This window comes from Camellia sinensis, chromosome 1 (genome assembly GCF_055761805.1).
Source record: "Camellia sinensis isolate YWXY chromosome 1, ASM5576180v1, whole genome shotgun sequence".
In the NCBI taxonomy this organism is placed as follows: Eukaryota; Viridiplantae; Streptophyta; class Magnoliopsida; order Ericales; family Theaceae; genus Camellia; species Camellia sinensis.
This window is the reverse complement of record NC_138961.1, coordinates 203,979,519-203,995,925: the sequence shown is the minus strand read 5'-3', so window position 1 is coordinate 203,995,925 and position 16,407 is coordinate 203,979,519. Positions and strand designations below refer to the sequence as shown.

Sequence of the window (16,407 nt, the reverse complement as noted above, 5' to 3'; positions counted from 1 at the left end):
AAGGAATCCAACATTTGCCCATTTATTATGTCAGCAAAACATTGCTGGGCGCCGAAATGAGGTACTTGCCACTGGAAAAACTGGCCTTGGCCTTAATGATGGCCTCAAGAAAGTTGTCGCACTACTTCCACGCCCACACAATAGTCGTCCTCACAGCTTTCCCATTAAAAGCTTTGTTTAAGAGGGAAAACTTTTTTGGGCGAATCTTGAAGTGGGCAGTAGAGTTAGGACAATTCGACATCAAGTTCCAACCCAGAACCGCGATAAAGGCCCAAGCTTTGGCAGACTTTGTCGCAGAATTTACTCCTGGAAGTCATCATATCTGCCCAGTCGACCTGACTAATGCAACCGAACTAGGGATAGAAGTTGACGCCGGAATAGCGCAACCCCTGGTGCAGGATACTCAGTCGGACCCCAAGACAGACCAGAGTAAAGTGAGCAAGGCAGAAACGAAACATGCTACACCAAGCCAAGACTCACCAACAAATAAAGACTTGGTTCAATCAGATAGCAAGGGGCAGACAACAAATATGGACCTTGAAGAAGACACCAGCAACATTCTTGACCCCACGGCATCATCTGATCCCTTCACTTGCTGGAAATTATTCGTTGGAGAGATGTGGAAGCTTTTTGTGGACGGAGCATCCAACCGGCATGGTGCAGGACTTGGCATAGTCCTCATCTCACCAGACGGCCTGGTTATGGAGCAAGCAGTCAACCTTGGATTCCCAAGATCAAACAACGAAGCGGAATATGAAGCGCTTCTTGCAGGTCTCAAATTAGCATTCTACATGAAGGCCACCGAGCTAATGGTCTACAGCGACTCACAGTTGTTGGTAAACCAAATTTCAGGCGACTAAGAGGCAAAGGATGACAAGATGGCTAAGTATCAAGACTTAGTCAGAAGAGAGATCAAGAAATTCGAAATAGTGAGGATAGAACAGATTGACAGGGAGGAAAATAGCAGAGCAGACGAACTAGCAGGCTTTGCTTCAATGGTAGATACATTCATCCCTCATCCGTTGCTAATTGACTACTTACCAAGACCAAGCATTGAAGACCCCGAAGCAGAAGAGGTATATTGCGCCGAACTAGGCCCCTCATGGATGGATCCCATCATACTATTCTTAAAAGACGACGTCTTACCAGAAGAAAATAAAGAAGCCAATAAAATTAGAACAAAGTCACAGCGATTTTGGCTCTTCCCATCTATGGCATTGTACAAAAATTCATTCACAGGACCTTATCTAAAGTGTGTTCACCCCAGCAAAGTGGAAGCATTCTTGTTCGAAATACACGATGGGGTGTGCGGAAGCCACCAAGAAGGAAGATCGTTAGCTTACAGAGCCATTTCGCAAGGATACTGGTGGCCATACATGCAGGCAGACTCAGAGAAGTATGTGAAGAAGTGCGAGAAATGTCAGAAGTTCGCACACCAAATACATCTGCCGGCCATAGAACTCCTACCATTGACCAGCCCATGACCTTTCGCAATGTGGGGCTTGGACATAGTAGGACCACTTCCAACAGCACCCGGAAACAGGAAGTTTTTTCTCGCAGCAACAGACTACTTCACAAAATGGGTGGAAGCACAGGCATTGGCATCAATCAAGGAAAAAGATGTGAAGAAGTTCGTCTGGCAGAATATCATCACTCGGTTCGGCATACCTAAAGCCCTAATATTAGACAACGGCACTCAGTTTGATGGCACAATCTTTAGAGGCTTTTGTGAAGAATACAAGATAGAGTTCTACAATTCTACACCGGCATATCCCCAAGCAAATGGCCAAGCAGAGGCATCAAGCAAGGTTGTCTTGGATGGATTGAAGAAGAGGTTAGAAAAAGTAAAAGGCAAGTGGGTTGAGGAACTGCCTCATGTTCTCTGGGCTTACCGTACCACACCTCGGTGATCAACTGGAGAGACACCATTCTCTTTAGCCTATGGCATGGAAGCAGTAATCCCACTGGAAGTTGGCCTCCCCACAATTAGAAGCGAAAATTTTGATCCAGACTTGAATGGAGAGGCCATAACATTGGAACTCGACCTCACCGAAGAAAGAAGAGAAAGAGCACTGGTTCACATTGCCTCATACCAATAAGAGTTATCCAGGAAATATAACAAAACAGTGCATCCAAGGCAATTCAAGATCGGCGATTGGGTGCTGCGCAAAGTAATGAGAAACACCGTGGTTCCGGGAGATGGCAAGTTAGGGCCCAATTGGGAAGGACCTTACAAAGTCATTGGGTTAGCCGGCAAAGGGGCATACCACTTAGAAGATGAGGACGGCAAGGCAATTCCCAGGCCATGGAATACTGCCAATCTCAAGTTATTTTATTTTTAGCTTTTCTTTAGAATACTTGTAATTTTTCTTTTCCCCAATAAAACAAGTAGTTTTCTTTTCAGCATAAGTGTCTTTATTCTATAAAAGTTGTTTTAGTAGACTAGGGGCATTGAAAGAGTAGTTGGCTGGAAAAACCAACTTAGAGATTGGCTGAAAAAACCAACACCCTTCCTAAGCCTAGGATAAGGATCCAGGCCGCAGGACGTATGGTCAGAATAACCAAACACTTTACTTTAGGTTGGCTGGAAAAACCAATCTAAAGGTTGGCTGGAAAAACCAACACCCTTCCTAAGCCTAGGATAAGGATCCAGGCCGCAGGACGTATGGTCGGAATAACCAAACACTTTACTTTAGGTTGGCTGAAAAAACCAACACCCTTCCTAAGCCTAGGATAAGGATCCAGGCTGCAGGACGTATGGTCGGAATAACCAAACACTTTACTTTAGATTGGCTGGAAAAACCAATCTAAAGGTTGGCTGGAAAAACCAACAACCCTCCTAAGCCCAGGATAAGGATCCAGGCTGCAGGACGTTTGGTCGGAATAACCAAACACTTTATTCTAAGTTGGCTGGAATAACCAATTTAGAGGTTGGCTGGATTAAACCAACTCTTAGTACTCTTCAGCCGAAGTAAGGATATCAGCTAAAGAGTGGTTGGCTGGATTAAACCAACTCTTAGTACTCTTCAGCCGAAGTAAGGATATCGGCTAAAGAGTGGTTGGCTGGATTAAACCAACTCTCCGTACTCTTCAGCTGAAGTAAGGATATCGGCAAAAGAGTGGTTGGCTGGATTAAACCAACTCTTAGCACTCTTCAGCTGAAGTAAGGATATCGGCAAAAGAGTGGTTGGCTGGATTAAACCAACTCTTAGCACTCTTCAGCCGAAGTAAGGATATCAGCTAAAATGAGGTTGGCTGGACTAAACCAACTCTTAGTACTCTTCAGCCGAGGTAGGCATCTCGGCTAAAGAGTGGTTGACAGCTCTAATAATATTTCAAGTTTAGGACCGAGATAGTTATCTCGGCAGGAAAATGCATATCTGTATACAAAATGGATGCAGATATGGCACAGACTGAACAGAAAGATGAAAGGTTTCTCATTCATTCAAAAGCAAAACAAATAGAGGTGCAATAGTAGGGGACTCAGCCCGGTTACAAATTTTTGTCCAAACAAAAAGAGAAACACACAATCAAGCAAAGAGATCATCCAGATCAGCATCCAACTCAACTCTGAGTCCGGTCTCAGCAGGAAGATCGGTTGTGGCAAGAACCTCTTGGTTGGGCTCAGTTGAAACAAGCTCCCCTTGGTTTGGCTCGGTTGGAGGCACCGCAATAGTTGAAACGGGTGCTGGGGGGTTAGAAACCACTGGAATTGGAGAGATAGATCGACAATCGGGCTGGGAGTTGTCCTCAGAAGCAGAGTCTTCATCATCACCTTCCTCAAGAAATTTCTTCTGAAGGTCAGCAGCAGACTCCGCTATGGAGCCCAGTATAAAATATGCAGGAGAATTGAAGACCTCAGTCTCCGAACCATGACCGAGCTGTGTCACTGCCGCCTTCCATCCGCACTTGAAGAACAGATCTTTGACAGCTTCGCATTGTTGAGTATAAGTTGCCTCTCCCTCCTTGAAGCCCCGGAGTTCGGCATCATTTACACTCTCCTTTAGCTTGGTGATCTCGGTATCCTTCTTATTCTCGAGCTTTGCAAGCTGGCCCAGGTACTTGTCTTTCATCTCGGCTGCAGCCCTCTGTTTTTCTACTTCAGCTGAATTAACTAGGCCGGTTAGCTTGGTTACTTCGGCTTCTAGCTCGGTCATCTGCCGCTTGGACTCTTTTAGCTCGGCTGTTTTTGCTTTGGCCTCTGCCATGGCCTCCTTAGTGGTCCTACGAAGTTCCAACACACGCTTGTGTGCGACATGATTCTGTTGCAGGGCCTGCAAAAGGAGTGGTACAGTCTTCAGATAAACCAAACAAAAAGATGTTGAAATTTGGGGCTAGGAAACAGAACTTACCAAAACCATGGATTTTGTAGCCAAACGAATGGCACGTAGCTCTGTAAGATTGTCATGGTGCGCCATATCGGCTGGAAGGCAAACACTCTTGGACAGGTTGAATGCCATTAAGTGGTCCTCTTCAGAAACCACCGAATCAGTGTCCTCAATGGCTCGGTTCTGGAAAGTGAGCTTTGGAACCCACTTGGAAGAACTAGCCCGGTCAGAACGCTTCGGCGGTGGACTTGGTGGAGGGCTTGAAATAGTGGTTCGAGGAATCACGGTTTCATCTTCATCAATAAGTCGTTGCTCGGTTATGGTAGTCCGGGCACGTTTGCTCGGGCGAGATGAGGAGGGTTGTTAAGATGGAAGGGCCACCACGGTTTCCTGAGTCTGGGTAGGTGGTGGTACCTCGGCTTGGTGTGTTTCGGTTAGCAGGGCCCTTACTCTATTCCTCTTGGCCATCTCTTGTTCAGCAGTAGTACGGACTAGGTTAATTTGTGGCAAGGTTGGATCCGATTCAGGAGATGCCTCCAACAAAAAGTCTGTTACTCTGACTTTTTGTCGACTGCTGTATCTGTACGTCGGTTCAAAATTCAGCAGCTTGGCCCAACTTCTTTCAGGATACCGTAGTGCGGCACGAAGTGTGTTTAGGTTGGGGTAATTGTACAGTGACTTGAGGTGGGCTGAGTCTGCATAAAGAAGACAACTGTCAATTCGGTTCAGGAATAGGAAACCAAAATAAAGGGAGGCATACAAAGAAGCCGAGGTAATTATACCGGGGTTTCTTTCTTCCAGTTTATACTACGGCCTGGAATCTGAGCTTGGTGGTATTCAAAATTCCCAGATACCTAGAGAAAATCATCATCGTTCAAGTCTTTATCCGGTGTGTCCTTTATTATTTTCTCTCGGTGACGGCGTATTCTTAGATAGTAGACCCAGCCATCTTCTTTTGATCCTATGGAATATTGATGGAAGAGTTCAGCTAAGCCGAGGTTAATGCCAGCTCGGCGGTTTAGTTCGGCTATACCATTAATTATGTGGTATGAATTTGTGGAAAGTTGGGTGGGGCATATCCTAGTTTGCCTAAGGAATTCACAAAGTAAAGGCTGTACAGGGAAGCGTAAACCGCACTCCACAATGGAAAGAACGTTAAAGGGTACAAAACCTTGGTTTTCCCATGGTGTGATATCTTGTTTGGCTAGGGTGAGATGGACATCGTCAAGAATGTTATACTCCCTTCAGAATTTGGCCAAGCCACCAGGTGTGTCTACTAAAAACCTATACTTTCCCATTTATGGTTTAAGTTATGAATAAATTAAATCAGAGTTTTAGCTCGGTCGAAGAAAGGTGCTGAGTAGCTTGGTTGAGTGCTCAAAGGAGTGCCTGGGCAACCTAAGTCTGCAAAGTGAAAAATAAAGGTGTTAAGCACTGATCGATCGAACACTAAAAGAAATACAGGCAAGATAAATGAAGTCCTAGCTCGGCTATATGATTTGCTTCGTGACTTAGCTCGATTTGAGTAGGGGATTTGTTAGCCCGGTTAAGCTTCTAGGGGCAGCGTTCTTAGTTCAGTCTGAACTAGGAAGGCTGGTTTAGCCCCAGAATGTAGCTTGGTCAGGATTAAGGCTTTCAAGCGTACTATTGCACAGACCTAGTCTGGTTCGTTAGCTCGGCTAGGGAGAATAAGGTACTTTGGCCTATTGGAGCTACAGGAGTGGCATGGCGTCTTAGTTCGGTTGCTTAGTTTGGCTTGGCTTTCATTAACTACAAATAACTTCTTAGTTCGGTTGCGTGTTGATTTTGGATCGAAACCAGTGTTTCTCAGAATATTTTATAAATACAAGTGGTTCTTATAAGGTTTTTCTCAGGAAAACGCAAGGCAAAGCAAATGGAAAGAATATGTTTCGTAAACACACAAACAAAAAGCTGTGGATTAAACAAATACGAAAACCACAAAAGGAGAATAGATCTATATAGCTTACCAGGACAAGATGAGGGCAACAGTTGCAAGCAAAGATCACGAGCTTCACAGTTACAAGGTTGAAATGGGGGGTTCAGAGACTTGCAAGAGAGAGAAGGTGAATAGTAGAGTAAATGATTCAAAGCATTAGGGATTGTTTTGTGAAAGAGAAGGGCTAAAGGTGAGAACTGTTCAAAAAAACACGAGGTACAAAGACGGCTTGACAGTTGCCTTCAGCCAATGAGAGCATGCCACGTATCCTTGGAATGAGAAGCGATTCAGTTGCTGTGATTGACGAGACGTTTTGATCGAACAGGTACAGCCTGGCGTGGATTTAGCTCGGCTGGAAAGGCTAAAGGAGTTTTAGCTCGGCTGGAAAAAGCTTAGAAGCCTAGCTCGGTAGTAAGATTAAATTTTTTAGCTCGTCTGGTAGACAAGGTAATCCTTATCATGCTGTGCAGATGGAATTAAGGGGCAATTGAGAGGGTAATTTATATGAAAATTGGGCTGAGCTGGGTAATGGGCTGTTATGGGTCACAGTACGAAGGGCTGAGTAAAAAGGCCTTAAAGTTACTCCGGTCCAAAGGAGGCTTGAAGTTACTCCGGTCCAAAGGTAAGCTCGGTCGTCACACAGAAAGTTATCTCGGTCGAGGCATACCATGGTTAGCATTGGGAGAAACCAGGGTAAGAGCAGTGAATGGGAGAGCCGAACTAAAGTTAGCTCGGTCTCGTCTGCGGTTTAGCATAGCCATGCTTACCTCGGTCATATTGGAGTCCGACCATGGTAAAACTATCTCACTTGGTTTAAGTAGTGAGGAGGGTGTTGAAGGATAAGATTATCTTTCAGGAGTATGACGCCTAGGAGGACTCTACATGGAGGAGTAAGAGTCCTATTAGGATTGTGCCATGCAGAACCTATAAAAGCTCACAACATCACCTATGGAGAGGTAACACAACTTTGATTCTCGAATACACAGAGCTTTTTGTCTATTTGTCTATTTTGCTGACTTAGGCATCGGAGAGGTATCTGGCACACACCCGCCGGCTAGCTCACGTTTGTGTTTTCAGGGAGTAAAGCGACGACGTACGGAGGAGCGCAGACTTGATCAACAGGATTATTCGAGAAGATTTATTTCTTTCCCGTACAGAAGGTTAATTTATGTTCAATCTATTCTATTATTTAAACAGACTCTTTTATCTTTTAGGCACACCATTTTTTCTTCTTTTTTTATCTATGACCATTTTTTTGTTTTTGTATTTCATTATTTGTGTGTCATTTCTCACTTCTCCTTACCAACCATCATCTGTTTTTTTTTTTTTTTGTTTATAACCATTTTTTGTTGGTTAATATTGTTTTCCTGGAATTTGTATACTAAAATGGCGTGATAGAGTCATTTGTATAATAAAAAAACATGTCACTCACTATAAAGTTATAGATGAAAATCCAAACAAAATCTTTACTAATAAGTTTTTTGTATTGATTTTATATTTGTATATTATTCCTTTTTTAAAAAAAAAATTTACTTTTAATATTTTTTGATATCATGATATGTGTTAATTGACAGTTGATGCAAAGTATTATTTCAAAGACATATAATAGTTTTTCAAACCATTTTTTTGTTTTTGTATTTCATATTTTGTGTGTCATTTCTCCTTTCTCTTTACGAACCATTATATGTTTTTTTTTTTTTTTTTTTTTTTTTTTTTTTTTTTTTTTATAACCAGTTTTTGTTGGTTAATATTGTTTTCCTAGAATTTGTATACTAAAATGACATGATAAGGGCCATTTGTATAATAAAAAAAACATGTCACTCACTATAAAGTTATAGATAAAAATCAAAACAAAATCTTTATTAACAAGTTTTTTTGTATTGATTTTATATTTATATATCATTACTTTTTTTAAAAAAATTTACTTTCAATATTTTTTGATATCATGATATGTGTTAATTGACAGTTGATGCAAAACATTATTTCAAAGGCATATAATAGTTTTTCAAAGTTATAAATAGAAAATTTTAATTTTATTCAATTTTTTTTCAAAACTATTAAAGGTGTTAGTCAATTATTAAATTATTTATCTTTAATATGTATAGCTCCTCTATTTTTTTGTGGTACTTCTCTCTCTACTCCATTGTGAGTTCATATGTTTTAAGAAAAAAATCATATGTAATTTAAAATTTAAATTTTTTTTATATAGGAAATTAAAAAATAAATTTTAGAATTTGAAATATAGCTATACAAAACTATATCCTTTTAAATAGCTATATTTATAATTCATTTTAATCTATCTATTACCTATCCTTATTTATATTATTATATAAATAAAAATGTTGTACAATAATTGAAGTTCAAAGTCCTAATCTATTTTTTTTTTCAAAATTTAAAATTATTAAAATGCATATGTTGCAATACCATTAATTTCTTCCTATTATAAATTTTATTTTATAAATCTTATAAGATTTGTTCAATGACTAATATTCAATTTTTTTAAATTTTTTTTCAATATATTCCTTCCAAAAGTTAATATAGCAAGTCTACAAAAACATATTTTAAAACTCAAAATTATTAATATTTTTATTTTTATTTATTTTTGTTTTCAATAAGCATGTTAAAATATAAATAATATCCAAATAAAATTGTATGTATTAATAAATATGACATTAGTTTTAATTGTAATCACATCTTTTTAAAGTCTTTATTCATTTTTAACTTTTTTTGATATTTTAAATTACATGTTACGATAATTCTTTCTTATTCATTAAGTTTTTAAAATTTCCTTAATTATTTTCCTTTCAAAAACCAACATAACAATTTTTTAAAATTCATATATTTTTATTCTAAAATAGTGAAGTATTAAAACTATGTCATTTTTTTTTATAACAAAGCATAATTTTAACTGTTAATTGTCAATACAGCAATTTTAATCTATGTTTATGAGTAAATATTATAGTAAAGGAACATTTAAAACAAAACTCTTAAACGTATATATAAAATTTTATTTACGAGAGAAAAAATACATAAAATTAAATATAATTATCATATTTTTAATAAATAATATATTATTTTATTCCGTGCATAGCACGTGTAACAAGCTAGTGTGTATTATATTCATATTGTATTTTTAGTTCTGAAATTGAAATAAGAAAAAAAATGTAACTTAAATTATTAGATTAATAATAGAACCATCATATTAATTATTGTTAAATATCACTTCACTTCACATTTAATAATAATATTGTATATTTATCTTAATTATAACTTTTAAATTTGTATATTTTCATAACAATAACAGGTATGCCATAACTCATTTAATCAAGTTTAACCTTTTTTTTAATCAAGTTTAACCTTTTTTTTAATACAAATTATCAAAATTGCACTAATAAATATATATATATATATATATATTTAATTTTTAAAAGTAATAATTTAAAACTTTACAAACATAAAAGTTTACTTAAAAATTTCACCTATATCACAAGAAAAATATTAAATTACTTGAAGATAATAATAATAATTTTTTTAAAGTCATGTCCATAGCACAGGTTACTACTAGTATCTATACTATATATTAAGAAAAAGGGGGGGTTTTAACCCCTAAGGCCTGTGGGAGCTTCAATATCCAATCTGAATTTTCTAAATTTTTTATTTAAAAAAAAAACTCAGCATTTATTGATTTGGTTAAAATCTCCTGATCAGCATTTATTAGCTTTTTTCAATCTACATGTCTTTCCACATGTTTGCATATATTGATTTGGTCAAAATCCCCTGATCAGAATTTAAAATCCCCTCATACAAATAATTATAGATACAATCCGTATATAGTTACTGCAGTACCCTTTTCAACTTCTCCCATACACTATGGTTAGTGATAAGATTGTTAAATTATTTTTATAAAAAATCTTAAAAAACATAATTTATATATATAAAAAAATCTAAAACAAATATAAATATCTATAATTATCCTGTGCATAGCACGTGTGATAGGGAAAAAGGGATTAGACCTCTAGTGGGGGTCGCGCCCCCAGTGACGTGGCGCGCCCCCACTGGCTGAAAACCAAAAAAAAAAAAAAAAAAACAATTTTTTTTTTTACCCAATCATGGAGCTACACCTCACTGGGGGTCGACCCCCAGTGGGGGTCTGAAGCATTTTGCATATACTATATATTAAGGAAAAAGGAATTTCTAACTCCCAAGCCCTGTGCGAGCTCCAATATCCCAATCTTAATTTTTAAAATTTTTTATTTTAAAAAAAACCTCAGCATTTATTAACTTTTTTTCAATCCACATGTCTTTTCACATACCTACATTTATTGATTTGTCAAAATCTCCAGATCAGCATTTAAAATCCTCTCATACAAATAATTATAGATACAACTCATGCATAGTTACTGTAGGACTAATTTCAACTATTCCCATACACTATGATTAGTGATAAGATTGTTAAATTATTTTTATAAAAAAATCTTAGAAAACATAATTTAAATATTAAAAAAATATAAATATCTATAATTATTCCGTGTATATCACAGGTCATAGGCTAGTATAGTTAGAAATGGAAAGGTTGGTATTTTTTTTTTTAGATGGGGGGCATTGGTTGTAATATAATATGGAATGCCAATGGTTATATATATACATAAATTTGTACGCTTGGTAAGTGTATAAACCCATTTATTTTTCTCTAGAATCTTTCAGCCCTTATTTTGTATTTCTCTGTTTCTTCGAACATGGCATTTATAAATACCTATAATTATCCCATGCATAGCACGGGTAATAGGGAAAAAAGGATTATATATATATATATACTATATATTAAGGAAAAATGGATTTCTAACCCTCAAGTCCTGTGAGAGCTCCAATATCTCAATCTTAATTTTTTAAATTTTTTATTTAAAAAAAAACCTCAGCATTTATTAATTTTTTTCAATCCACATGTCTTTTCACATACTTACATTTGTTGATTTGGTCAAAATCCCTTAATCAGCATTTAAAATCCCCTCATACAAATAATTATAGATACAACTCGTGTATATTTATTGTAGAACCATTTTCAACTCTTCCAATACACTATGATTAGTGATAAGATTGTTAAATTATTTTTATAAAAAATCTTAAAAAACATAATTTATATATTAAAAAAATCTAAAACAAATATAAATATTTATAATTATTCCGTGCATAGCATGGGTGATAGGCTAGTATTGTTAAAATTGGAAAGGTTAGTATTTTTTTTTTAGATGGGGGGTATTGGTTGTAATATAATGGGGAATGCCAATGGTTATATATGCACATAAATTTGTACGCTTGGTAAATGTATAAACCCATTTATTTTTCTCTAGAATCTTTCAGCCCTTATTTTGTATTTCTCTGTTTTTTCGAACATAGCATTTAAAAATATCTATAATTATCCCATGCATAGCACGGGTGAGAGGGAAAAATGGATTATATATATACTATATGTACGGGAAAAATATATTCGTTGCTGTCCGTACTCCTTTCGTTCAAGCTCCGCTTCTATCCGATCAACCTACGAACGCAACGGCGGTGAGCTACCCGGCGGTGTGTTGCCGGAAAACCCCTCCGACGGTCAAGTTAGCACACACTCAGAGAGAGAGAGAGAGAGAGAGAGAGAGAGAGAGTTGAATGTTTAGGTTTCTCTCACCAAATGATGTTCCATCCCCAGCATGGGGGGCGCAGTCATGCTTATATACTTTCTGCGTTCAACTCTGCACCCATTAGTCTCTCGACACGCGGAGCTGCTCTCCCATCTGTCAGCACAAATCCAGCGAATACCACCTAACCAAACTGTCAGACAACATTAGCGGGAACTCGGCATCCCGGCGGCATTACCTCGGCCTTTTACGACCGTGCTGTGTAACGTGCCTGAGTACTCCACTTACCGGGCCCCATAACGGTCGAGCTCGGTAGCATTCCGGTAGAGCCGAGGTCAAGACAGGTCGACCGGTGCACAGAAGACATTTCCCGCCGAGCTACGCGTGCGACCCATGGAACCCGGGTTGGCAGGCAGTCATCTCGGCCAAGTAAGCTCGGTCCAAACATGGGACCTGGACCTCGGGCCTGGGCCTCGACCAAGCAAGATCAACTCTAGGGAAGCCCCAGTTAGCTTGGCCTAAACAGGGGGCCCGAGCCACGACCGAGTGAAACCCACTCGGAACAGGCCCAAATTAGCTCGGCCTAAACGTTCTCGGCCCTATCCAATCTGACTTCCTCCACGGCCCAAAGCCAGATTATAAATCTCCCTCTCAATTGTCCCTTAATTCCGTCCGCGCAAGCGTGACTGGGATTACCTGATCCGACCGGGGTAGATTCTCCCTCGGTTCTTAGTTCGCAAAATGTTAAGCGCGTTAATCCCTAAGCTCGGTTTCTTGATTTGCTCGGTTGATGTCTCAACTCGCCTTCTTGTCTCTTCAATACTGACGCCGCCATCAATGGGGACATGCGTCGATCATTTATTGGCCTCGAGTAGCCAACCCAGCCGTCTCTTCAGATTCAAATTTAGACAGTTCTTTTCTCCTATAAACATGCCACATCCCCCTTCATTTTCTTCCTACTGTCTCTCTTTCATTCCAGATGACCTGCAGTGCCCTCCATTGCTTTTTCAAGCTCCATTCTTGCTTTCTACCGCGTTCGTGCTTGAAGACTCAACTTTTGCCCCATTCTGATAAGTTCTTCGAACCCCTTTATTGCTTTTTCATTTGGGCTCGGCTCTGCCGGAATGCTACCGAGCTCGGCTGTTATGGGGCCCGGCGAGTCGAGCACTCAGGCACGTTATGCAACACGGTCGTGGAAGGCCAAGGTAATGCCGTCGGGATGCCAAGTTCTCGCTAATGTTGTCTGACGGTTTGGTTAGGTGGTGTTCGCTGGATTTGTGCTGACAGATAAGAGAGCAGCTCCGCGTGTCGAGAGACTAATGGGTGTAGAGTTGAGCGCAGAAAGTATATAAGCATGACTGTGCCCTCCATGCTAGGGATGGAACATCATTTGGTGAGAGAAACCTAAACATTCAACTCTCTCTCTCTCTCTCTCTCTGAGTGTGTGCTAACTTGATCGTCAGAGGGGTTTTTCGGCAACACACCACCGGGTAGCTCACCGCCGTTGCGTTCGCAGGTTGATCGGATAGAAGCGGAGCTTGAATGAAAGGAGTACGGACAACAACGAATATCTTTTTCCCGTACAATTGGCGTCGTCTGTGGGAAGCTTGAGAGACAAAACCTTGTCTTCCAAGCTCATCTGATCGCCTTCCATGGCGAACAACGACGAAATACCGTTGTCCACCATCGATGGTGTTACCTCGGAGTCAGCCAGACGGAGAGATGGACTCCCCGCCGTTCCAAACATGGCGGACCTAGAGACTTCCCTAGGAGGACATTCAAGAGGCGTTCGTGATAAACGTGCTAAAAGTTTTGGTCACTCGCGGAGCCCAGACGGACACCGGCGGTGAAGAGAATCGCACGCTAGATGTTTGGAGCACAAGTTAAGGGACCAAGACGCCATCATCCGGAGAATGGCGGCGGAGATGGAAGCTCTCAAACGACACGTCAAAGGGAAGGGTGTTGCTGGAGTGGGAGACCACAGTGAGCACACCCAACCATGCCGTTCAGGCAGTCAGAGCCAGCGGCATACTCCCTCCCTTTCTATCACCAGAAGTTACAGGGTTAGAGATTCTGATGCGCCTATAGAGAAGTCTAGCATGCAAGATAGTACCTATCAACTCTCACGTCCGGCGATGACGTTGAGATACTCCTACTCCGCTCGCTCAGAGGACTTGCGGGCAGTCTTGAAGGAGCGGGCTCGCCGCCGAGAGACTCAAAGGGTGCTGACGCTTCAATGACTATGTTACAGGGGTCACGCCAGTGAAGAGGTCATAATGCCACCACCTCGTCCAGCCGTGCCTCTCGTTCTAGACACAGATTTGGCGAGACTGAACGCCACCCCCTTCTCCCTTGAGATAGAAACCACACCGCTCCCCGCGGGCTTTCACTAACCCAAGTTTATGCTCTACGACGGAAAGACCGATCCATACATGCATGCAAGCCACTTTCGGCAGGTCATGGCCGGACATAGGCGCAATGACGCTCTTATGTGCCTTATCTTCCCGTCGAGTTTGGGCGAGCTGGGCTTGAAGTGGTTTGAGAGGCTGCCGAAGGAAAACATCGAAAGGTGGCAGCAATTGGCGGAAGCCTTTGTGACTCGTTTAAAGACCAACACTAAAACGCCAAAAGAGGTGGACCACCTTCTCAGTGTCAAAATGGAGTTGAGCGACACGCTCAAGGCATATAACTCCAGATACTGGGAAACCTTTAATGAGATTTTAGATTGCCTGATCAACCTGGCAATCACCCAATATAAGTGCGGTCTCCTGGTCAGACATAGGCTGCAGGACTCGCTTACCATGAACCAGCCGACCTCCATAGGCCAACTGATGTAGCGCATCAATGAGCATATCCGAGTAGAGGATGATGCGGCGGCGTCCACCGTGAAAACAACACCAGTGGAAACAGACAAGAGGTCGGCTGGCAAGGTACACGCGGTCGGACAGGAGACTAACTGTCCAAATGATCATGCCGAGGAATCTGATCGTGGGTCAAATCATCGAAACTGAAGAAAGGGTCGTCGGAATGACCGAGCTGAATACCCCCGCGATGACGTAGCTGATGCTAACAGAAGGTTGAAAGCTCAGATGGGTATCACCATGGTCTTTAAGATTCCAATCTATCGCATACTTAGTGAAATCCGTGACGAGGATTACATTCGGTTTCCTGCTAAGTTAGGCGACGTGCAAAAGGGCTTCAATCCGTGGTACCGTTGCACATTTCACCGGGAGCGAGGACACCGGACAGAGGACTGTTTGCCTCTGAAGCAACAATTGGAGGAGTTAGTCACAGCCGGACACTTAGATCTTTACATTGATCGGGGTGTGAAGGCTGCACATCCCGTCTCGGCTGATCCGCATGGACCGGAGGACTTGGAGGCGCCCCCTCAAGGAGTGGTTAATGTGATCCACGGCATAGTGGAGTCGGCGTGTGTATGCGAGCTCCGAGGAATGATCAAAAAGGCAGAACACATGAAGGAAGTTTTGTCAGTCCAGCCTGCGATCAAAAGGGGGAAGACCAAGGAAAAAGACGTGATTAGTTTCTCCACAAAGGACCTAGAGCGCATTCAAATGCCACACAACGACGCACTAGTGGTCACCCTCCGCGTCAAAGAGTTCGATGTCAAGCGCATCTTGATTGACCAGGGAAGCTCGGTTGAAATTATGTATTATGACGTGTTCAAATAACTCAAACTCTGAGATGCAGACTTGGCTCTGACGACTTCACCATTGGTAGGTTTCAACTCGCAACCGGAGTGGCCTTTGGGAAAAATATTTTTACCGGTCAAAGTTGGATCCGTGGTCAAGTAGGTGGAGTTCTGGGTATTGCAGGTGCCGTCTACGTACAATCTGATCCTCGGTAGGGGCTGGCTTCACGCTATGCAGGCTGTAACGTCGACCTACCACTAGGTCATAAGATTCTCCTCGGCTCTAGGGGAAATTGAAGAAATTTGGGGCGATCAAGTCATGTCAAAGCAATGCTTCGTGGCAGTGAACGGGAGCCGAGCTGCCAAAGGCTTCGTGCAAATGATTGAAGGCCCAGAAGACCAGAGTGTCCTTGATGACGTGGGCACCAGGGCCGAGGATAAAGCTGTTGAAGAATTGGTAAAAGTACGAATCGACACGGAAAGTCCAAACAAGTTTTTTTTGCTCGGATCAAGCCCGATCGCTCAAAAAAGGACCGAGATGGTAAAGTTCTTAATGACAAATATCGAAGTCTTTGCATGGTCGCCCCACGACATGCCTGGCATCGATCCAAGTTTTATTTTCCACCAACTCAATGTTTTCCCTGATGCACGGCCAGTCATTCAGAGAACAAGGAGATCGGCTCTTCATCATGCCGAGGTAGTCGCAGAGGAGGTAAGGAACTTGCTTGAAGCACGGGTTATTCAGGAAGTGCACTACCCTCGGTGGATTTCAAACACGGTCGTAGTACCCAAGAAGAATAGGAAGTGGCGGGTTTGTGTTGACTACAAGGCCGTCAACCGAGCTTGCCCTAA

At 41.1% G+C, this 16,407-nt stretch overlaps 1 protein-coding gene across 1 annotated transcript; it reads left to right on the top strand.

Annotated features, from left to right (window-relative positions):
* Positions 1-13,819: 13,819 nt before the first annotated feature.
* On the top strand, positions 13,820-15,595 carry LOC145822318 (uncharacterized). Its single transcript, XM_082919014.1, has 2 exons — positions 13,820-13,889; positions 15,087-15,595. The coding sequence occupies exons 1-2, from the start codon at positions 13,820-13,822 to the stop codon at positions 15,593-15,595; spliced, it is 579 nt and encodes a 192-aa protein (XP_082775140.1).
* Positions 15,596-16,407: the final 812 nt, after the last annotated feature.